The sequence below is a fragment of the Schistocerca gregaria genome, chromosome 6 (assembly GCF_023897955.1).
Source record: "Schistocerca gregaria isolate iqSchGreg1 chromosome 6, iqSchGreg1.2, whole genome shotgun sequence".
NCBI classification, from domain to species: domain Eukaryota; kingdom Metazoa; phylum Arthropoda; class Insecta; order Orthoptera; family Acrididae; genus Schistocerca; species Schistocerca gregaria.
This window is the reverse complement of record NC_064925.1, coordinates 229,914,660-229,938,215: the sequence shown is the minus strand read 5'-3', so window position 1 is coordinate 229,938,215 and position 23,556 is coordinate 229,914,660. Positions and strand designations below refer to the sequence as shown.

The 23,556-nt window shown below is 42.8% G+C and overlaps 1 protein-coding gene across 1 annotated transcript in view; it reads left to right on the top strand.

Moving 5' to 3' along the window:
• The window catches only part of LOC126278974 (vesicular glutamate transporter 1), an 885,812-nt gene that overhangs the window by 837,981 nt on the left and 24,275 nt on the right, over positions 1 to 23,556 (top strand). Inside the window, exons 11-12 of the mRNA XM_049979269.1 lie at positions 3,515 to 3,642; positions 13,880 to 14,131. Coding sequence (XP_049835226.1) covers positions 3,515 to 3,642; positions 13,880 to 14,131 — 380 coding nt within the window. The remainder of the gene's footprint in view (positions 1 to 3,514; positions 3,643 to 13,879; positions 14,132 to 23,556) is intronic.

Below are 23,556 nucleotides of genomic sequence, written 5' to 3'. Positions count from 1 at the left end.
TCAGCGCCCAAACAACGCGAATGGATCCCCATAAACAGCGAATTTCAGGGAGAGGTGGAATTCCAAAACAACTCATCAGTGATGGAAATGCCCATAACAAAAAGACGTGAAATCCAAGCCGTAAAACCTGGACTATCGAGCAATGGGAGGAAGTCATTTGGTCGGATGACTCTTGCTTCATACTGTTGCTAACTTCCAGCCGAGTTCACGTCTCTGGAGTGATACATAATGGGGTTTGGTGGTGAAAGGTGTCAACTATTACGTGACAGTATTAACTGATCATTTGCATCCATCGATAAAGTGTTTGTTCCCAATTGTGATACTGTGTTCCAAGTCGACAGGGTTCCTCTTGACACAGCACACATCGTCATGAACTAGTTTTGCGAGCACGAGGATGAAGTGTCCCATATCCCATGATCACCACCGTCACCAGATTTCAAATTATTGAGCATTTGTGGTCAATTTTGAAGAGAAAGGTGTGTGATCTACCTGCATCATCGTTACCTCAACTTGCTCCTATTTTCAAGGAGGAGTGGTATAAGACTCCCTCAAAAACTATATACGAGACAGCTGGAAGCTTTTTTTCAATGTCAAATGGTTTTGTTCACCGTATTAGGGATGTTAATGTGTCGTGCTTTCGATGTTTCCCTATCTCTCTCCAGCCCAGTATTTAAAAGATGTGTGCCAGGTCATTTCGATCCAACATGAATGAACACAGGGATGCAACGGAAGAATATGACAAATTAGAACATCAGTCCTTACAGTTCATACAAGGGCATTGACACTGAGGTGACAAAAGTCATAGGATGGCGATATGTACATATACAGATGGCGCTAGTGTCGCGTACACAAGTTGTAAACGGGCAGTGCATTGGCGGAGTTGTCATTTGTACTAAGGCGATTAATGTGAGAAAGTCTCATACCTGATTACGGCCGCACGACAGTATTTAACAACGCTGAAACGGAAACAGGAGTTGCAGTTAGGCTCATTAGACATTATGTTTCGGAAATCGTTAGGGAATTCGGTACTCTGAGATTTACAGTGTCAAGAGTGTGCCGAACATACGAAATTCCAGATATTACACCTCACCTCAGACAATGGAATGCCCGATGCCCTCACTTAACGACAGAGAGCAGCTCCGGTTGCTTAGAGTTTATCAGTGATAATAGACAAGCAACACTGCGTGAAATAGACGCAGAAATCAATGTGGGACGTACGACGCACGTGTCCGTTAGGACAGTGTGGCGAAATTATGCGTTAACGAGCCAAGGCAGCAGACGACACCCGCGAATATCTTTGCACGAAATCACCAGCAGCGCCTCTCCTGGCTTCGTGATCATACCGGTTGAAACCTAGACGATTGGAACACCGTGGTCTGGTCAGATGCGTCAAATTTCAATTGGTGAGAGTTGATGGTAGGGTTCGAGTGTAGCCCACATAACACGAAGGTATGGACACTAGTTGTCAACAAGGCACTGGCAAGCTGGTGGTGACTCAATAATGATGTAAGCCGTGTACACGTGGTATGGACTGGGTGGGTCCTTTCGTCCAGTTGAACCGATCATTGACAGGAAATCGCTACTTGGATTTGCAGCCCTTCAAGGACATCATGTTCACGAACAACAACAGAATTTATATGTGTGAGATCGGGTCATGTCGCTGAGCCACAATTGTTCGCTAATGTTTGGAAGAACATTCTGGATTATTCGAGCGAATGACTTGGCCACCGACCAAACATTTAAGGGTCATAACTGAGAAGTCAGTTCATGGACAAAATCCTGCACCGGCAGCACTTTCACAATTACGGGTAGCAATAAAGACAGCATGTTTCAATTTTTGTGCAAGGGACTTCCAACGATACATGTGGAGTCCATGCCACGTCGAGATGCTGCAATACGACGGACAAAAGGAGGTCCGACACGATATTAGGAGGTTTCCCAAGACATCTGTCATCTCGGTGTGTGCTATAAAACAGGGATACTTCAATAAAGGAGTTTTTTTGTTTCTTTTAGATTATAGTAGAAATGATTTGTGTGGATTTGGTTGACAATAAATTAGAAGATTTATTAATCAAAATATCCACGGGTGTACTGCCGGTCTATAGTGTCCAACGGGCACAATATTTCGGCGATCAAACATGTCGCTATCATCAGGTGATGATGATGGCGACATGTTTGATCGCCGAAATATTGTGCCCGTTGGCACTATAGACCGGCAGTACACCCGTGGATATTTTGATTGTCAAATACGCCGGGAGAAACTCAAGAATCACAGAAGATTTATTATTTATTACTTACTTTTCACCATTGAACAGAGTACCTTAGAACCTTTATTTGAGTGGTAATGTATAGCTTTCTTTACATGTGTATATCTGTTAAATCGTAACTCCCACGCAGATGTTGCAATTTGATTTTTTAATCGTAGTTAACTGCTGACTCATCAAACGGTCTGTTTGCCTCTTGTTGCAGGGTTCGTCGAGCACCAAGAGGCGTGATGTCACTGTGCCATAGGGGTGACATGGCATTAGCGTCCATTATGCAAATAAGCAAGTCATTGCGGTAGAACCCAACCGCCTCTTTTAACTGGTCGATATACGGTCTTTCTCGGTGCTTGTACTGAAAGTACATGTTTAGCACGAAAAAGGTGAAATCGCCAGTATTTATCTCGGCTAACACCATGCATCTGTTGCTTAGGTGCGCCACTTTGACTGCTCTGAAGGATCGATTTAGCACAACGATTGCTGCCATAGGATGCTCTCCCCCAGCCAGGATCTGAGCTGTTGTCGGCATATATCGGACCTTTCCGTCCCTGGAGTAGGGCTCTTGCAGACATAATATGTCTAGAGACTCCTCCTCCGCTCGGCGTCGTACCTCCTGCATCACCGCTTGCGTTCGCGCGCAGTTCAGCTGTCCTATCTTAACCGACACTGGCATTGTGATTTTTCACAGTCCGGTCGGGGACAGGAGAGGTAGCGGCCGGTATGGAGACGGTTGACGAGAGGTCTTGTCTCCCATAGTCTGTCCGCTGGATTTTGCGTTGAGTGAGAATCCTGTAGTAGGCACACTCTTTGCCTGGCGTTTCGCATGTGCGATTACGCTTTTTGCACGGGATACAGACCGCTCGGTCCCCCGCTTTTCTGCAGTCCTTCCTCATGTGGCCGTTCTCGCCACAGTGCCCACATGTTATTATACTCGGGTCCTGCTTGCAGAACCTTGCCGAGTGGTTCACATCCTGGCACCGCGTGCAAACGACTAAGTCCAGGTAGTCGTCAACCGGCATGGACTCGAAGCCCATGTACAGTCGCTTCTGCCTCAGAATCGCGACTCTGAGTCTGGGGCTTACTTCCACCACGAGATGTGATGTTTGTCTGCCCCTTGGCTCAGTCCGGAACTTCGGCTTAAACTCCTGGCGAAACTGTGTTTAATCGTAACTCCCACGCAGATGTTGCAATTTGATTTTTTAATCGTAGTCAACTGCTGACTCATCAAACTGTCTGTTTGCCTCTTGTTGCAGGGTTCAACGTGAACCACCTGGACATCGCGCCACGGTACGCCAGTATCTTGATGGGCATGTCCAACGGGATCGGCACCATCGCCGGCCTCATCTGCCCCATCGCCATCGATAACATCACCAAAGACCATGTGAGGAGCTCTCGTAATGCGCCGTTCAGCCACTAGCATTCCGATACATGTTTCTCCGATTTCTGTCCGCGCCAGATTTGTTTGTACGCTAAAGACGTAAATGACTTCCTCTGTGATCACTTTCGAGAGTTAACAGCTGTTGTTTTAGGGCTTGTGGTACTTTCGTACGTAATTTACCGAAATATGTCATGGAAAAGGCCTGAAGAAAGGGAACTTCCATATGATACTCGACTTTACTGCAAGGACGATATCTCCGACAAAAGTTAATGGTTCCTTTTTGTTATTTTGAGTCATCAGTCTTCTAAACGGTTTGATACGGCCAGCCACGAATTCGTCTTCCGTGCCAACCCTTCTTCAGACTACCATTTACAACTTCGTCCGCAATTATTTGCGTATATATTCCAATTTCCGTTTTCCTCTACAGTTTTTCCCCTCTACAGTTCCCTATAGTACCATCTTAACAGACGTCCTATCATCTTGTCCCTTCTTGCCAACATTCTACATCTACATCTACATGGTTACTCTGCAATTCACACTTAAGTGCCTGACAGAGGGTTCATCGAACAATTTTCTTACTGCTTCTCTACAATTCCACTCTCGAATGGCGCTTCATAAAAAGGAACACCTCTGATTTCTCTTATTTTATTATGATGAACGTTTTTCCCTACGTAGGTGGGTGTCAACAAAATATTTTCGCATTCTGAAGAGAAACTTGGTGATTGAAATTTCGTAAATAGATCTCGCCGCTGAAATTTCGTAAATAAATCTCGCCGCAAAGAAAACTGCTTTTGTTTCAATGACTGCCACCCCAGCTAGCTATCATATTAGTGTCACTCACACACATAATTAACGATAACACGAAACGAGCTGCCCTTCTTTGCACTTTTTCCATGTCCTCCGTCAATCCTACCTCGTAAGGATCCCATACCGCGCAGCAATATTCCAGCAGAGGACGGACAAGTGTAATGTCGGATGTCTCTTTAATGAGTTTGTAGCATCTTCTAAGTGTTCTTCCAACAATGCGCAGTCTTTGTTTCCCATTGCCCACTATATTATCTATGTGGTCTTTCCAATTTAAGTTGCTCGTAATTGTAATCCTAGGTATTTAGTCGAATTGACAGCCCTTAGATTTGTGCGATTTATCGTATACTCAAAATTTATCGGATTTCTTTCAGTACCCATGTGGATGACGTCCCATTTTTCTTTGTATAGTGCCAGGTGCCACTTTTGTCACTATACAGAAATTCTCTCTAGATCATTTTGTAATTGGAATTGATTGTCTGATGATTTTCTTAGACGGTCAATTACAACTTCATCTGCAAACAATCTAAGGGGGCTGCTCAGATTGTGACCTAGATCGTTTATGTAAATCAGGAACAGCAGAGTGCCTTGACACTACCTTGCGGAACGCCAGAAATCACTTCTGTTCTACTCTATGATTACCCGTCTATCACTAAGAACTGTGACCTCTCTGAGAGGAAATCACGAATCCAGTCAAACAACTGAGAAGATGCGCCATATGCACGCAATTTGATTAACAGTCGCTTGTGAGGAATGGTATCAAACGCCTTCTGGACATCTGGGAATACGGAATCGATCCGAGATCCCTTGTCGACAGCACTCGTTACTTCATGGGAATAAAGAGCTAGCTGTGTTGTGCAATAACGATATTTTCTGAATCCGTGTTGGTTATGTACCAATAAGTCATTTTCTTCAAGGTTCAAAAATGGTTCAAATGGCTCTGAGCATTATAGGACTTAACATCTGAGGTCATCAGTCCCCCAGAACATAGAACTACTTAAACCTAACTAACCTAAGGACATTACACACACCCATGCCCGAGGCAGGATTCGAACCTGCGACAGTAGCGGTCGCGCGGTTCCCGACTGAAGCGCCTAGAACCACTCGGCCACGCCGGTCGGCTTTTTCCAAGGTGATTCATAATGTTCGAGTACAGTATATGCTCCAAAATCCTACTGCAAATTGAGGCCTGTGATATGGGTCTGTAATTCAATGGGTTTTTCCTATTTCCTTTCTTGACTATTGGTGTGACCTGTGCTACTTTCCAGTCTTTAGGAACAGACCTTTCGTGATGTGAGCGGTTGTATATGATTGCTAAGAAAGGCGCTATTGTGTCTGCATACCCTGAAATGATCCTGATTGGTATACCATCTGGACCGGAAGACTTTCCTTTCTTAAGTGATGTGAATTGTTTCGCAACACCTAAGATATCTTCTTTTATGTCACTGATGCTAACAGCTGTTCTGGTTTCGAATTCTGGAATATTTACTTCGTCTTCTTTCGTTTTCCATTTATTCGTTTCCTCCCTCATTTTGCGGAGAACCAATTCATTTTTACCTTATTAGTCCACTTAATTTCAACTTTCCTCTATAGAACCAAATCTAAAATACTTCTATTCTCTCCTGTTTCTGTTTCCCCTCAGTCCATGATTCACTACCGTGCTCCAAACATGCAGCCTCAGAATTTTCTTCCTCAAATTAAGAACTACGTCTGAAACTAGTTGACATCTGACGGTCAGGAATACCCACTTTCCCCGTGCTAGTCTAATTTATTTATGCCCCCCTTGGTCCGTCCGTCACGATTATTTTGCTGCCACGGTAGCAGTATTCCTTAACTTTATGTACTTCGAGATTCCCAATTATGATGTTAAATGTATCGCTGTCCTCCTTTCTGTTACTTCTCATACGTACTATAGTATATCATCTGATAAGGAGAGAAATGAAGTTAACAGCAAAGAATTAAACACATTTAATCCCTATCAAGAAACAGGAAAGTAAAGGAATAAAAGGAATGAACATGTAACAAGAATGTAATTAACCATAGACACTGTATAAGAATAAGCCAAGAAAAGGAAGTAACAGATCGGCAGAACAAATAAAAAGTGGTCCAAGCAAATTTCTTGAGATCGGAGCAAACCAGATATGGTTTAATCTTAGATGCTATTATAACACATTTTTGTCCTTAAGTCATTATATAAATTAAATATTTCAAGATTGATCTACTTTTCTTCTTTCTTCCTTTGCTGCTGGCAATATTCCTTCGTACTTGTACCGCATCCTATTTTCTCTGCTATTGCCATGTTTTCCCTGGTTTCCTCATTTCTTTTACTTCAAAAATCGTATTCATGATTTTTCTTCTGAATCTGTCTCCTTCGTATACCGTTTATCTACTGATTCCTGCTTATTCTAGGTATTCTTTTTATTCTTTATTTTTTTATTGAGTCTTGTTCTTTGTGAGTCTGTTGTTAACGCAATGAATGTGTCAATAGAATGTTAGCCGTCGTTTTCCGCTCATGTCTGTGAGTCTCTCCATGTGCTCGTGTAATTCTGTAGTTGGTCTCTTCAGCCAGATACGATCTCTGTGAACTGCTCGAAACCTTTTCTGGGGAGTTTATGTTGTCACTTTTCTGTCTGTATTCTTGCTGATGCTACGATTGTGGTCATTTGTGATGCGTAGAGTTCATCTGGTAGTGCAGCTGTATTTCAGTGCTAGAGTTTGCCGTGTCGTGAAATGTTCCTTTTATTGTAAGTTTGTACGCTTCCAGAAGTTTTTCTTTTGCATGTCTTGTTTGATGTTCTATTTCTAAATACTCTCATAAATACTTCAATTTTTTTTCACTCTGTTAACGTTTCCATATTTTGTGTTCATGGCTTCTGTGATGCTGACTTTCTATGTACTGCTTTTTTCTCATATGATATCTGTAGTTTTGTTTTGGCAGAGACTTCAAATAAGTACTCTTATTCAAGTGTTCAAGTGCTTTTTGTGCTTATTTTTTATTGTTGCTGAGTATTGCCTGGTCATCTGCAAATGCCAGGCATTTTATGGCAATCTCCTTTGCACGTGTTATTCCTGAAGGAACGCTTTTACTTTCTCATTCTTTGACAATTCTGTCCAAGACCATGTTGAATAAAAGCTATGAGAGAACATCTCCTTGCCTGGCCCCTGTCTTTCTCTCGAACGGTTCTGAGATTTCTCCCATAAATTTTATTTTAAGTAATGCGTCTGTGGAGTCTGTTGTAAAAATGCTCTTGTTTTTCTGTCTATTCCGTATTATTCCAATGTGTCAAAGAGAGTCTGCCTGTCTAGTGAGTCACATTTAAGTAGTGTTGATGTGGTGGTAACAGATTAAATAACAAGTTATCAATAAGCAGACTATGTTATCCAAGAACCCGACTTGGAAGAAGTAAGTTCAGCTGAGTACTGCAGTTGGCAGCAAAAAAGGATGGTATTTTATGTCATGTAGGATATTCATAGTCCATTTTGTTATAATTAGGGTGTCTAATAATACCACAGGAGCGATATGTACAAAGTTAATCCTCCACGTGACGTTATACTCATCTTCCGTGTTCTCAGTTTATCTGGTCGTCTCCACATTGCAAATTATGAGTGCTGGATACACCGATGTTTGTGGGGGTAGGAGACGTGTACAGCTTTATTCTTCACAGTTATGTGATCTTGGGTTTTTTTCTGTCGTCAGTCGTTTTACTGGATTGATGCAGCCCGCTACGAATTTCTCTCCTAGACCAACATGTTCATCTCCTAGTAGCACTGGCAGTCTATGTCCTCAATTACTTGCTGTATGTATTCCAGTCTCCGGCTCTCTTTACAGTTTTCCCCTCTACAGCCCCCACTAATACCATTGAAGTCATTCCCTTATATTTTAACAGATGTCCTATCATCCTGTTCCTTCTCCTTGTCAGTGTTTTCCACATGTTCCTTTCCTCTCCGACTCTGCGCACAACCTCCTCATTCCTTACCTTGTCAATCCACGTAATTTTCAACTTTGGGCCTGGCCGCCAAGAGCTGTTGCATAACGATTTGATTCACGGATCCAGTTATATGGCTTCTTCCGTGTATGGCGTTTTTACGACTATGACGTGTGGGGCCTGAAGATGGCATCAATGTAATGCCGAAACTGGTACCATATAAGAAGTTCATAAAATAAATTTTTACAATATATACTTCTGTTGGTAAATTATTGCATCAAGAAATACATGCCAGCCGTCGTCCCACGTTCCATAATGGATCAACGAAGAGAAAACGCAACATGGTCGCAAAGAATGTTGAAATAAACATCCTGATTCATGTTCACAGTAGCCACAATTAATAGGTCCGAACCATCGTACGATAAACATCAGAGGACAACATCCAGAGTGACCAACAACCTACAGGCACTATGGGTTAAAGGTCTCATTGCGTCGTCACTCCATTCGATGACTAGCATCATTTGAAAAGAGGGAAAATGACGACTCGTTGGACCATTGTACACTTCTGAAATAAGATACCACACAGTATCTATGTTTCTTGTCCACTGAAAACGTTTAACGTCACATCCCACTGTGTTCAGGTCCTTTCGGAAGGTACCCGACTCAAAAGGCCCGTTTAGTGCAGTTCGCTCCACAATGTTATCTCGAAAACTAGTTGAGAAGGATTTGCATTCAGAGCTTGTAGCGATTCTTGTTGGGCTTTAAACTGCTTGTCACTGACACGGAGTGACATTTGTCCCTGAGCGTTGGGTGTTTTCCTTGCAGTCGCTGTTCTTATGGCTTAAAAGAAGGCTGCGAGTGGCATGTGGTATGCCATTCCTTGTATGCTCTTTAGACTGCACTGATACATCAACAAATCGGGAATCTTTCCATCATGGTGTAGACATGGAAAAGTCCAAACCAAATACCTGCTTTCTGCTATTCTTTCACGATTCCGACTCCTCTTACGGCACCGATTCCACACAACTAACAAGCACACACACACATACACAGACAGACACGTTAATTCCATGCCACGAGTTACGTCAGACGTGGTGGATCACAGAATCATCTACTACTAGTTCTATATCCCCTACAGAGCCCAGAAGCTATCAGATTTCCCTTTTAAGCAGGGTTCCTAAATACTTGAAAATTGCTCAGATCACACCAATACCCAAAAAGGGACTTAGGAATAATCAACTGAATTACAGGCCCATATCACTAACGTCGATTTGCAGTTGGGTTTTGGAACATATACTGTGTTCGAACGTTGTGAAATACCCCGAAGAAAACGATTCATTGACACATAGCACCGATTCAGAAAATATCGTTCTTGTGAAACACAACTAGCTCTTTATACCCATAAAGTAGTGAGTGCTATGGACAGGGGATGTCAAATTGATTCCATATTTTTAGATTTCCACCCCTCCTCACAAGCGTCGTGTAACCAAACTGCATGCCTATGAAATACCGCCTCAGTTGTGCGGTTGGATTCGTAATTTCCCTTCAGAAAGGCCACAGTTCTTAGTAATATACTGAAAAACATCGAGTAAAAAAGAAGTAATATCCGGTGTTCCGTAAGTAAGTGTTATAGACCCTCTATTGTTCCTGATCTACATTAACGACACAGGAGACAATCTGAGGAGTGCCTTAGATTGTTTGCAGATGATGCTGTCATTTACCGTCTTGTAAAGTCATCATATGACCAAAACGAATTGAAAAATGATTTATATAAGATATCGGTATGGTGCCAAAATGACAGTTGTCCCTGAATAAAGAAACGTGTGAAGTTATTCACATGAGCACTAAAAGAAATCTGCTAAAATTTCTGTAACGCGGTAAGTCATACAATTCTGAAGGCTGCAAAATCCAACTAAATACTTATGGATTACAGTTACCAATAACCTACATTGGAATGATCTCGTAGATAATGTTGTGGGTAGAGCAAACCAAAGACTGCGATTCACTGGCAGAACCTTAGAAGGTGCAAAAGGACTACCAAAGAGACTGCTTACACCACGCTTGTCCGCTCTACTCTGGAGTACTGCTGTGCTGTGTGGAACCCGCATCAGGTGGGTACGTGAATTGGAGTGGTAATCATTAAAATAGAGCCTTTTTCGTTGAAACGGGATCTTCTCATGAAATTTCAATCACCAGTTTTCTCCTCCGATTGCGAAAACATTCTGTTGGTACCCACGTACGTAAGGAGACATGATCATCACGATAAAATAGCAATCACGTAGATGTAGATTTTATCTGTTGAGCTTTCTTTCACAGATGCAAAGGTAACTGGATAATAAAGTGCAGAAAATTAAAATTACTTCATTACTCTGTAGCGAGCCACTTGAGATCGCGGGGCCCGATCGTCATCTTCAGTGTTGTCAGTGGTGTTCAGGCTAACGTACGAGGCGTGGTTTTTAAGTAAGTACCGTTCTGAAATCAAAAAAGACGTGCTAAGATATCTCAATAATTTTATTTTTACATGAAATCCTGTACCTTAATCTACTCACTGACGCCATTACTGTCTGATTCTTCCTTGTTTACGTTTTGTAGTGAGTGTTTAAGACGCCTCAGATAATCGTGAGGCCCGCCGACTGTGAAGTACTGGCTGTTATAATATTTCTTAGTGCTAAAGGCCTAAAAGTGATCGATATTCATCGTAAGATCTGTGCAGTTTACGGATAAAACATTACGAGTGATGGAATGGCAAGGAAGTGGGTTAGATCATTTAAAGATGGCCGCACAAATGTGCATGATGAACAATGGAGTGGGCGTCCTTCGGTCGTTAATGAAAGTTTGGTGCAGGAAGTGGACAGTAAGGTGAGAGAAAACAGGTTCTTTACGATTTCCCCCTTGCGGGATGACTTTCCTAATTTTTCTCGTAGTGTTTTGTATGGATTGTGACAGAGCACTTGAATTACCGAAAATTGTGCGCACGTTGGGTACCGAAAATGTTGACGGATGTGCACAAAACCAAACGTTTAGACAATGCCTAAACTTTCCTTGAGCGGTACCACAACGACAGTGATGATTTCTTAAGACAAATTGTTACTGACGACGAAACATGGGTGGCCTACGCCACACTAGAATCGAAGTAACAGTCCATGGATGTTGAGCAAGGGCATCGTTTTGCTGCAAAACAATGCCCGTCCGCATGTGGCGAATGAGGCGAAAGATCTCATCACATCTTTTCGATGGGAAACATCCTCCGTACAGCCCCAATCTTACGCCCATTGACTGCCACCTGTTCCTGGGGGGTCAGCATCTACAAGACTGCTATGTCTGCATAAGCAGAAGAAACTATCGATCAAAGTCCGAAAACTGTTTTTGGACTGTTCAATTAACCAAGGCAAATTCTCCAAGCATAACACCAACACAAAACAGTGACCCATCTTTGAATCACAACTACATACAAGAATAATATAGAAAACACCTGAAATGATTTCCTACTAGTCTCCGCCAGAGACTTCTCCGATATACCAAGCCTAATCCAGAGATAAACGTGAAGATTCAAGCCGGGCTGCCGGGGCGGCAGCTATCCATGTTTGCTGGCGGTCGATGAACTGCCGATGTGCGGCTTCTTTTTTTTTTTTCTTTCTTGAATTTCGATTCCCCCCGAAGGGGGCGGGCTGGCAGCAGCTTAGTATGCCACTCTTCAGCCTACAGACTTTGTTAAAAAGATGAAGAGAATGAATAATAAAAACAGGCGATAAAATCAGAGACTTAAAGAGTAACATGGTGAAAAAAAACGTGGAACTTAAAACATAGAACAGAGGGATGACGATGCTAATAAAATACATACGAAGCAGGCAGGTAAAACAAAAGACAAACAATTAAAAGAACACGGCGACAGTCTGGTTTCTGTTCGCAAAAGACATAAAATTCACACCTAGCGACAGCATGGTTTCTGTTCGCAACACGAGAAAGACGAACAACACTGAACAGTCACTGCACTAGAAAGGTGGCAAATGTGACATACCACAGCCGACAACATGTGGGGGGAAACTGGACATATTATGGGAAAATAAAAAAGGGGGGAAGGAGAGGAAAAGTGAGGGGGCAGGAGGGAAAGGAGCCGATGGAGGATGAGGACCCATAAGAGGGGTGGGGGGGGGGGGGGTGCTGGGAAGACGCGACAGGGAGTGGGGAAGGCAGAGGAGGGGAATACAAAAGGACTCGGGGGGGGGAGAAGGGAGGTAGGGAGAGGTTTGGGGGGGGGGGGAAACAGGATGGAAGGGGGGGAAGAGGGAGCACAGGGAAGGGAAAGAGGAAAGTAGGGGGGGATCAGAGTTGATAGGAGGGATAGATGGAGGGAGAAAGGGCATCATCTGGGAGGGGGAGTTGATGGAAGCCACCTTGGGAAAGGAAATGAAGGGTGTAGAGATGGAGGGTAGGGGGGACACAACAGTGAAGGAGTGGCAGGGGGCAGGGACAAGAGAGGAGAGGAGCAACTGGGGGTGAGGGGGATCAAGGCGGCGGGAGGTGTAGAGGACGCGGATATGTTCAAGGAATAGGAGCAGATGGGAGTAAGGAACGAGATCATAAAGGATGCGCGTGGGGGACGGGAGGCATATATGGAAGGCGAGGCGGAGTGCAAGACGCTCAAGGATATGGAGGGACTTATAGAATTTGGGTTGTTGTTGTTGTGCCCAGGTAAGACTGGCATAACAGAGGAAGGGACAGATTAAGGATTTGTAGGTGTGGAGGATGGTAGAGGGGTGCAACCCCCATGTCTGGCCAGAGAGGAATTTGAGGAGTTGGAGGCGGTTGTGGGCTTTGGATGATGTGCAGCCGAGCGCCGGCCTTTATAGCGCTTCAGCGGATAAGTACCTCGGAACTATTTTCCATCACATGGTTTGGGGTGTGAAAATAGTTCTGCGATCCTCAGCGACCTCTTCCTTACGTTTATGTGGGCCGGTATTGGCCCCTGGTGCCCGCTGGTGTCTTTGCTGCGGGGTTGTTGTTGTTGTGCCCGTTCATCAATATTGCCTGTCGGTTGTGCAGTGCTTCGGTGTGTCTGCGAGGCGGGCAACACGCGGCTGCAGACTGTCAGTTTGGTTGCTGATACTCTAGGCGCCGTGATGTCTGGTGGAGAAGGCCACAGCGAAGACAATGACGAAGTAAAAACAGTGGTGATGCGGTGGTTAACAAGTCAGGCGGCATACTCCTATGAGGAGGGTATTAAAAACTGGTACAACGTTATGAAAAGTGCCTCAATATTGACGGAAATTACGTAGAAAAGTAGATTAAGGTACAGGCTTTCATGTAAAAATAAAACTATTGAGATATCTTTTTAATTTCAAAACGGACTTACTTAAAAAACACGCCTCGTACATAACCCAGGGACGTTTAGTGCATGTCGATCTTCAACGTCTACAGCCTGTTGCCCCTAATATCAAAGTTTGGGGGCACACTGATACACAATACGATGCGACATGTAAACCTCTCCATATTTGTACTCTCTTTTGCAGACTCGAGATAGCTGGAAGACTGTGTTCATCATGGCGGCGATGGTGCACCTGTTCGGCGTGACGTTCTACGCGCTGTTCGCCTCCGGAGAGCTGCAGCCGTGGGCGGAGCCGGCGGCCTTGTCGCCCGCCGCAGACAAGAAGTGGAACCCCCTGGACGAGGCCTACCAGCTGGACCCCGGCCGGCAGCTGCCGCCCGCCGGCGACCAGCCGACGTCACCACCCCAGCCCCCCGCCCCGGGCGTACCCCCCAAAGTGCGTGCCAACAAGCCGGTAGCCGTCTAGCCGTGTAGCCGTCCTGTCGTGCCTCTGCGCCCTGCACTCGATCGCGGAGCTCTCTCGTACCTCAGTACCGTCGGTAGCTACATAAGAAATGCCTGGTCGGCACAAAATAGCGACAATAACAATAGTCAACTCAGACCGCGGCTCGGTTCAGCTACCTTAACCAATCTGTCGATAGAACAGTGGACTCACACAGGTAGCTGAAGTATTCTGGTTGGAGGAAGAACAACTGGGTAATAAAGTGAGAGTACGCAGGGAATGTCGAATCGATGAATATTTTCGATATAACCATCGATTATAAATGTACCACTGTCGAGCAGTAGCTATACAACGGCAGCCAATCAGCGACGAATGCATGGAAGTGGGTGCTTTCAAATAAATTTGTCCCATAATCGAAGGCTTTGATGAATAATACCCCACTTTTAAAGGTTAATATCTAACAAATGTAGTTGAAAGAAAGGTATAAATATGCAGAATCTCGAAACAGAACGAACGATAATATCTTAAAAGAAAACAAATTGAAATATGTTATCTTTCGACTGACTTTACTGTATGAATGATTGTAACTAAATACTTTAACATAAAGCTAAATTAAAAGAATTAAACAAACCATTAGCATGAGAGCGAATTATAGAAACGAAAATACAAAACGCAAAGCACCAACATTGGCAACTGCTTTGATAATAAGATTTCTATTACTCGGATGAATTAATTACATCAATCATATATTTGCACGTCTAGTATCATAACGTACACCTTCTGCACTAATATCAGTTATACAGGGTGAAAAGTATTTAAACCGACAAACTCTGGGAGGTTGTAGCGGACATCAAAACAAATATTTTTCCCTAATGTTATTTTTTCCCATGATGAGTATTTAAACCGGTAGAGCAAGATTTCTCTGGCGGCAAATTAACTAAACCAACAAATACTTTTCCATTTTTGTATGACCAAGAGAGAACACATTAACACAACCCAATATCAATTACAGTAAATTTTCAAAAATGTCTCCATTGACACGCAAACAAAGGTTACACCGTCGGATCACGTCCTGTCTGACACGGGCAAAAACCCCAGGATTATTCTGAATTGTTTCTGCTGCTGCAGCTATCCGGGCAACCAGATACTCTACTGATGCAACAGGAGTTGCGTAAACAAGGTTGCGCATCTCTCCTCACACAAAAAAGTCCAGACGGGACATCTGGGGATCGAGCAGGCCACCGTACAAGACCACCTCTGCCAATCCACGTTCCTGGGAACCGTGGGTCCAGGAATCGACGCACACGACAACTGAAATGTGCCTGCACCTCGTCATGTTGGAACCACATGCGTTGTCTTGTAGGGAGCGCGACTTCTTCTGGCGATCCTCTTGAGAGAAAATTGTAATAGCGCCTGCCATTTAATGGCCTAGGTAGCAGATACGGCCCAATTAAACAGTACCCAACAACACCGACCCACGCATTAACGAAGAACCGCACTTGATGAGCGCTAGTAACTGTGGCATGTGGTTTATCCTCACTCCAAACATGCGAATTGTGCATGTTGAAGACTTCATCATGCCCGAACTTTGATTCATCTGTAAACATCGCAGTGGATGAAAATGTAGGATGCATTTCACACTGTTCCAGGTACCACTGCGAAAACTGTGCTCCGCGTGGATAATCAACTGGTTCCAGGTTGTGGACAAGCTGTAAGTGTAATGGACGTTACAATTGCTCTAGAGGGACTGTTCTTACAGTCGTCTGATTCGTCCCCGTGTTACGAGCAATTTCACGAGTGCTGATTCAAGGATCGCACTCTACATGCTGCAAGACAGCTTCCTCAAATTGCAGCGTTCTTCAAGTGCGACGGCGTCCCTGTCTAGGTAATCTGCTAAATGGCCCGGTCTCTCGCAGACGTTGGTACACAGCAGCAAAGGTCGTATGATGCGGGATACGGCGATTAGGCTATTGTTGTTGATAAACCCGCTGTGCAGCTCGTCCGTTGTGGTGCGCGCTGAACTCACTTCAGGTGTATCGCTCCATTAGTAAAGAGAGACAATGCACTAACTACCACACTGGTGGACAGCAGTTGACTACAACTGAAAAGCGTAATACGTCCTCTAACAACTAAACATCGTAATACGGCCTCTAACAACTGAAGAGCGTAATACGGCCTCCACTGGTTTAAATAATCCCCGTAGGAAGAAAATGACATTAGGGAAAAATATTTGTTTTGATGTCCCCTACAACCTCCCAGAGATTGTCGGTTTAAATATTTTTCACCCTGTAGTAACGGTTAGGGAAATGTTATTCCTGTTGTACTAAATAGTACAGTTACTAACTAAACTAAGCTGAAGGTGACAGTTAAGCTGGAAAGTTAAATCATGTAAACTTTCCGTGGCTGGTTACATTAAAAGCGATTGTCTACTGGATAACGCTATTAAAGCAACTACCATTAATGCCATTTATTTGTTAATTCATTGTCTGCCTGCATAGCTGGGCGGTAACGTGCTCGCCTCCCATGCAAGCGGGCCCGGGTTTGATTCCCGGTCGGGTTGGTAATTTTCTACGCTAGGGGATTTGGAATTGCGTTGTCCTCATCATCATTTCTTCCTCATAACCGGTGCGTAAGTCGCCCAATGTGGCGTCGACTGAAACAAGACTTCCACTGGGCAACCGAACTTCCCCGGATGGGACCTCATGGCCGCACGCTCATTTCATTTCATGTAAATTCATTAAGTGCAGAAAGAGCACTGCAGCAGGACTGTCGATATGCTGTACTGTAAAGTGTAATATTATTAACAATCAAATCTAAAGGTTGCATGTTTTAATATTTACTTCTGTGCGGAAACCGTGAACGAACTTTTATTCTAACAAATACGGAAGATCAGAAAATGGTGAAACGGAGAACAGAAATTAAATTTCCTACGCTCTTCTCTTCTCAAATCACATTTTCTTGCAGAAAATGCTCAAAATCCTGTGCTCCAACATCACTAAAACGTTGAGATCGTCGATGAAATTGTTGTCGTACCTTCTCAAATATTCCTCATCATCCATAAAATTTTCCCTGAGCTGCTCTTAACGGCTGTTGACTTCAGGACACTTGTCACCGATTGGCTGTCTTATGCCCGTTGCATTTCCGCCCACTGGATATTTATAAAATTTTCATCGATTCGACGTCGGTGCCCTGCTCTGTTATTATTAATTCGTATTTCTCCACCATGTACATGCGTACGTCATATGTAATTCCTGGTCCTCTAGTCATAAAGTACACACGTCATAGATTTTACTTTGAAAATATCTTCGTACTAGGTTAGTGTTGAGGCTGCGGACGACAGCTGCAAGAAATATCGATTCTAATATCCGTACACCCTAATGTCACCTGTAGATACAATTATAACCAAAATATTGACTAATCGTTCAAACCACGGTACCAATTTCAGTTTCCCCAGGTATTAATCAATCTCTATTCAGTATTAGCAGCAATTTGTAGTTCACAACTGAAACGTGTATCTTACAATGATGCACAATTTTACTGGAGAAAAAATTAGTCATCTACGTCTTAACACAGAGTAACAGCTCCACCAACCATTACAATACAGCAATGCTCCGTGGCGTGGACTGAATAAAATTCACAGTGTCAGAAACATCGACATCTAGTCTTTCTAGAGCTGCAGCTTGCAGGAGGTGCAGCCTATCGCGTGGATGCTGTCACTGAACATAAGAGCATTATTAAAATGAGATCCCAGATATTCTCAGAAATGTTACGAGGAAATAAACTAGTGTAGTCGGTTAAGACAGGGCTAATAATATTAACACCCATTGCTAAGACGATGGTCACATGATGCAATCTACAACTCGACACAGCTTTTGTAATACATGGTGATTCTTCTGCCCACATTACACGTACCCCGTCCTTCCCGCACTAATCAGACAACTTTATGATCAAATGTGAAAGAGAAAGTGTCTAATTCTACTCCAAATGTCTCTGCGATACAGTTCCACCCTTTCTAGTTCTCCCTGCGTTTTCAATGGGAGATGCGTGAGCAGTAACCAGATTTGGCCCACTGCTTCGCATTGAACCAGAAACGCCAGTTACTCTGCCTTCCCCAGATTCGTCTTTTGGGTTCAATTCTGGGGTGTGTGTCTTATCAACTTATGACACTATAATGAGTTTTCGTGACGTATATGATAGGACAACGAAGCATGGCTGCTAAATCCCTAAATCCGCCACTCATTCACCTTCAAAGGTTGCCCCCCCCTCGAACCCTCCCCCCTCCTCCATCGGTTCGTCCCTATAATTGTTCTATGATCGTATAGGCTTTGCACGCCACTTTACACGGTTAATAGATACCTCCAAGAATCCTACTCAATCGAGAAGCGATGAACTGACGGCCGTTGAAGACTGGTAGGAGGCTGTCGTCCTCACGCGCTATCCATAACAAGAAAGCGGGGCGTCGGCTCCGGAAGCGATTCCGCCTGTCGGGCCGTAGGGCACACATAAATACCCAGCGGGCAGAGTGTTACCGAGCTAAGCTATGTGACAGGCGATGCAAAGTAAGGCAGCCCGGGACCACTCGCCCCTTAACGCCTGCTTTGTAGGCCACCCAAATGACACTACAGTTAAGCGTGGAGCGACCGTGCTCCGCGGCATACAGCAGTGAGTAAGGCACCCGCGGATGAACACTGTTTTTTTTTTTTTTTCACTGTAGTTTGAGAATTATTTCTGTAACACCCGTACTGTGACAAACCGAACTCTTTAAAGATGGATGCAATTCTTCTTTGAATCTATTTTCTCTTTGCATGCAATTAACCCCGCTTGGTAAGTGTTGTAGATCGTCGATTAATTCGAATTGGTGGAACGAGAGTTCTGTAAGCGAGCTCTTTCCTGCGTGAATTACATTTCTTCAGTATTCATCTAGTAAATTTCAGTCCACCATCTTCTTTTCCCAAGACTAGCGTCGTTCACCCTTAAATCGACCCGGAAAGATAATCCTGAACATCACCCGGCTGTAACTACTTTCAGTGAGTTTACTTGTTTGTATTTATTTATTACTATTTCATCAAGACCATCCGTCTTGAATTTCTACTGCAGCTCGTTTGACACGCGATTTATGCTATATTAAATCCATTATCGTTCAAATTACAATTCCAAAATGACTATCGTACCGCCTACTTTCACACATTAATTACATTTATGTATGCTGAGGATAAGCCGGCAGTCTGTTCACTAAGCAATAATAATCTGCAGATCTCTGCAAGTGAGTATTCTAAACTCTTGACTACACTTCGCAAGTGTTAATGCACTGCTCCATACTTCAGTCCACTACATCGGCATTCGCCTGAGTTTGCCGATAGCTTCTAAATGACGCGTCTCACAACCCCAACACAAGTGAAGTGCAAGTGAATCATTATCCCCTTATATACAGCAGCACCACTACATATTCAAATTAGACCGAGACAAGGAAGACTGATTCTGTAAATGACTGCTGTAAGCTTACTTATTGATATTCTCACCAACCAGACCAAGATGTAGCTACAATTGTAAGGTAGGGCTAACATAACGGCGACTCCTTATTCAAAAACGACAAACCATGTGCTCCCAGCTGCGACACATCTATCTCATGGTTGTTCTATTGAATTATCGTCATAGTCAATAACCCTCTTCATCGTTCTTTGCCCACGTGTTCAGATGGCTCCAGAACATGTTGCCCAACTATATTGTACAAAACATTTCTTCTGGTTTCGGGACGAATGTGGGTATTTGTGGAGTTTGCAAATTAGTAGCAAATTTAATTAGTAGGAAGTTTAATTTGGTTATGAGAGGGAAGATAAGTTGCTATGAAAAACGACTCTGAAGCAATTTCATCACAGTATGTTCATATCAAGGGTTGCCACTTAGATACGGCTCAGAAATAGACCAACGTCTACAAAAACATATATTTAATGAGATCCTCAACAAACAGGTCATAATTATTCAATGTACATCACCTCGCCCCTTCATTGCCACCATTCATCGCAGTTTTTCAGTTACAAACAACAGCTAGCAGAAGATATTCATAATTTCCATATTTGTCAATAACCTGTGACAACAGATGTTCCATACTAATCTGTACAGTCCTGTTCGCTATAGTTCTACCAATATATTTTCAGAAATTGTCGCCTTGCATTTAATGATTTAGCTGCGTTTGGGAAAATGCACCTTCTGGCTGATCTTTGTGTGAGAATAAATACCATTTACAGAAGTTAGTACGTGGTAAAAGAAGTGCTGCAGTTGTTTTTAAAGTAAATTGCTTCTGTCTTACCTTAAAAAAAATACGATCCGTCCGCATCCTTTCAAGCTTATGCTTATGCCAATTTCCTCTTCACTGACGGCTGTTTCCTCCAGTATTATTCCTCTGAGGAAATTCAACCATGAGCTTCAACAAAATTTAACACATCAGAAGCTTGGGAAGATTTAGACTCCATTCATTTGTTGCTAACGTTCCAACTACATTTTTGCTTCTGTTGGGATGAAAACGAAAGATAAAAATCTTGTTTTTTGGTTCAGCTTTCTCAGATTTTTTTCTGCAGTGGGATATGGCTGCCAAAGACTGAAAATGCGATAACTTCATGTAACTACATTTGTCTTCTCGAGAAATTCATAGCACGACGCAAAAGCAGACCTACTGAAGTGACAATACAAAAAAAATTATTTGGTTCAGTTCTGATCTGTTTTAACAGTATACATACTTTAAGCAAGTTACAATTAACAACGGGAATGTAGCACAGACAGAACTGTTGATGTGCTGTGGAGTATTAAATAAAATCAACTTAATCAAATAAATAACTTCTTTTCAATACAATGGGATTTTTACTTCTCAAAGACGTGCTCCTGATGCAGATAAAGTGGCCATCAATAAGGGTCGTCGATTTTTGTCCTTGAATACGCTAGGTCCATGGTAACCAGAAAACAGCAGATTACTCCAATTTGCTTTCTAGCGGATTAACAGAGGAGTTCAGAAAAAATTCCATTGGAAATTTAATGCAATGCAAAGCACACAAAACTTACAGTCTCCTCTAATCGGCATTCACTGCAAACTCTCGGGATGTGGATGTGCTGGAGGAGTAGGTGAATGATAATGGAGTACCATTATTGCCTCCATTGCCTAAGGTTAATTTTGCCTATACACCAGTAAGATAGTATGGTGACATGTACTGGGTGTTGGATTGTAATCCAGATACAATGAAGATGGCTATTTATAGCAGAGATCTAGATATTCATGAGTAAGAAAACTAATGGAATTGGGACTGATTGTTGTGTGCCTCTTCTTTCTTTTAGTCTATGGTCACTGTGCACAACAGTTCCTTATGGAATCAAAGTTGGTAAAAATTACTTATTCTCTGGAAAATGTAAAAGTAAGCTTCAAGTGATGGTTGTTCCCATACACCAGATTTTTTTCAATTTTTTATGTATCTGCAGTGCACTTATAAGCAAATCCGGACCACAGTTGCAATACTTATGAAGTGTTTTTTTCTTGCTTTTCCCTGCGTCACAGATTCATACTCTATCAGAAATGAGAAATTTTCTAGAAAATCATTTGTGCATTCCGTTCACAGGCAGCCTTTAACGAAGAAATCCGTCCGAGGGAGAATCTTATTAAGCTATTTCAACTGACAGATGTCCACATACCATGTCCTCGTTGGGTTCCCTCAGTATGTGAAGCAATGGCTAAATAGGAGTGTGTGTGTGAGAGAAAGAGAAAGAGAGAGAAAGAGAGCGGGAGAGAGAGAGAGAGAGAGAGAGAGAGAGAGAGAGAGAGAGAGAGAGAGACGGGGTAGGAGTGAGGAGGTTAGAGACGAAAAGATAGGACGAAGACGACACTTGTCACTATAAAAACGCAAAATAACACAATATTTAGGCACAGAATGACACTTGCCTCTCATTACGTGGCTCCTTGTTCCTTATAAGAACATGAACACCATCTTGCACTCTCGTTGTCTGACACATTCCTCCTTCAAGCTTCATCGTCCACCATGTACCTCAGAACTTCAAATAATCCTCTGTGTGTGTGTGTGTGTGTGTGTGTGTGAAGACAAATTAAAGAGCTCATCTTGTAGTTTACCCAAACAGGACATTTAGTTAACGAAATCATCTGGCACTATGTAGGCGTAAGACAATCCTTCAGCGTGCTTGGTAGCACTGATATACAAAACTTAAGTTCTGGTTTTTGCAGAATAAATGTTCTGTATGAAACGAATGATGAGACGACACAAATTTTCTGGGGTTTCTCAGAGTAATCACGTTCGTCTATTTATCTGTTGCCATCAGATGGTGTCAACAAATAGTGCATACGAAGATGTTTCATAGTTTTCCTTTTTGCTTCTCTAAATAATAAACAACTTGAGATGGCTTGATGAATTTTGCGGTCACTATTTCAAACTGTAACGTAATATCAGCCTGACACTGGATAACACTGTATAAGAGCTCTCTGATGTTAAACAAAGATAATCTAACTCGATCCAATATGTACTATTTCAAATCACAGGGTGTATATTACACAAAAAATAACCTTCCATTTTAAATTTGTCTTTTTACTTAGGTATCAATGAAATCTTGCATTTCAGCTGAAAATTCAAACGAATTTTCGCCACTTTTTTAGGGCTTAATCAGAACAATTGCGGTTAAAATATCGAAGCAGAGCTTCTGTTTCACATCTGGTAGTTCTAATTGCTTTCACTGAAAATCAGGAATATAGATTAAAAATTTCCTCACGGTGCTACGATCACAAATGATGCGTGCAGTGTAGATTACCTTGTTCCGGTAATATTCCATAAAATGGGAAAAGTGATCGCAGACCCAAATTTCGATTCTGGATAGAGCAGAGGACGAAGGTAAGTGGTTTGCCTTCAAGAAGCTGGAGCCAGCCAACATCGACAGTTACTGAACGAATCGTATGAAATGTGTAACGTATTTATTTACAGCTTTTGATGCTGTGTTGAGTCTAGTTACGCAATCCCATAAGTCAGAAACGCTCAGTGGTACAATATTTCCTCACATGTCCTATTGTTATGAAAAATCCACTTCAATCTATATGCAAATGTTAGTGAAGTACTACTATCGTGACAGCATTTACTCAGCTCGAAATGACTGAAGCCTTGCACAGATTCTGAAAGAATGTCAATGGGCGTGGAAAGCTCCGCTTACAATTCTGGAAATCCATTTTCACAGAAGATTTTCAGAGCGCATCACACTCCATGGACAACCACTATTAAGCAGGCAGACACACTATTGTTATTTTCATTTATAGTAAACCTTCAAAGAGAAGAATCGTCTATCTGAACTAAACACATACAACAACATCACCTCAGCTCACTCTCTAAGCAAGATCACAAAAGAGATCAAGTTGTCAAAAAAAAAAAAAATGGTTCAAATGT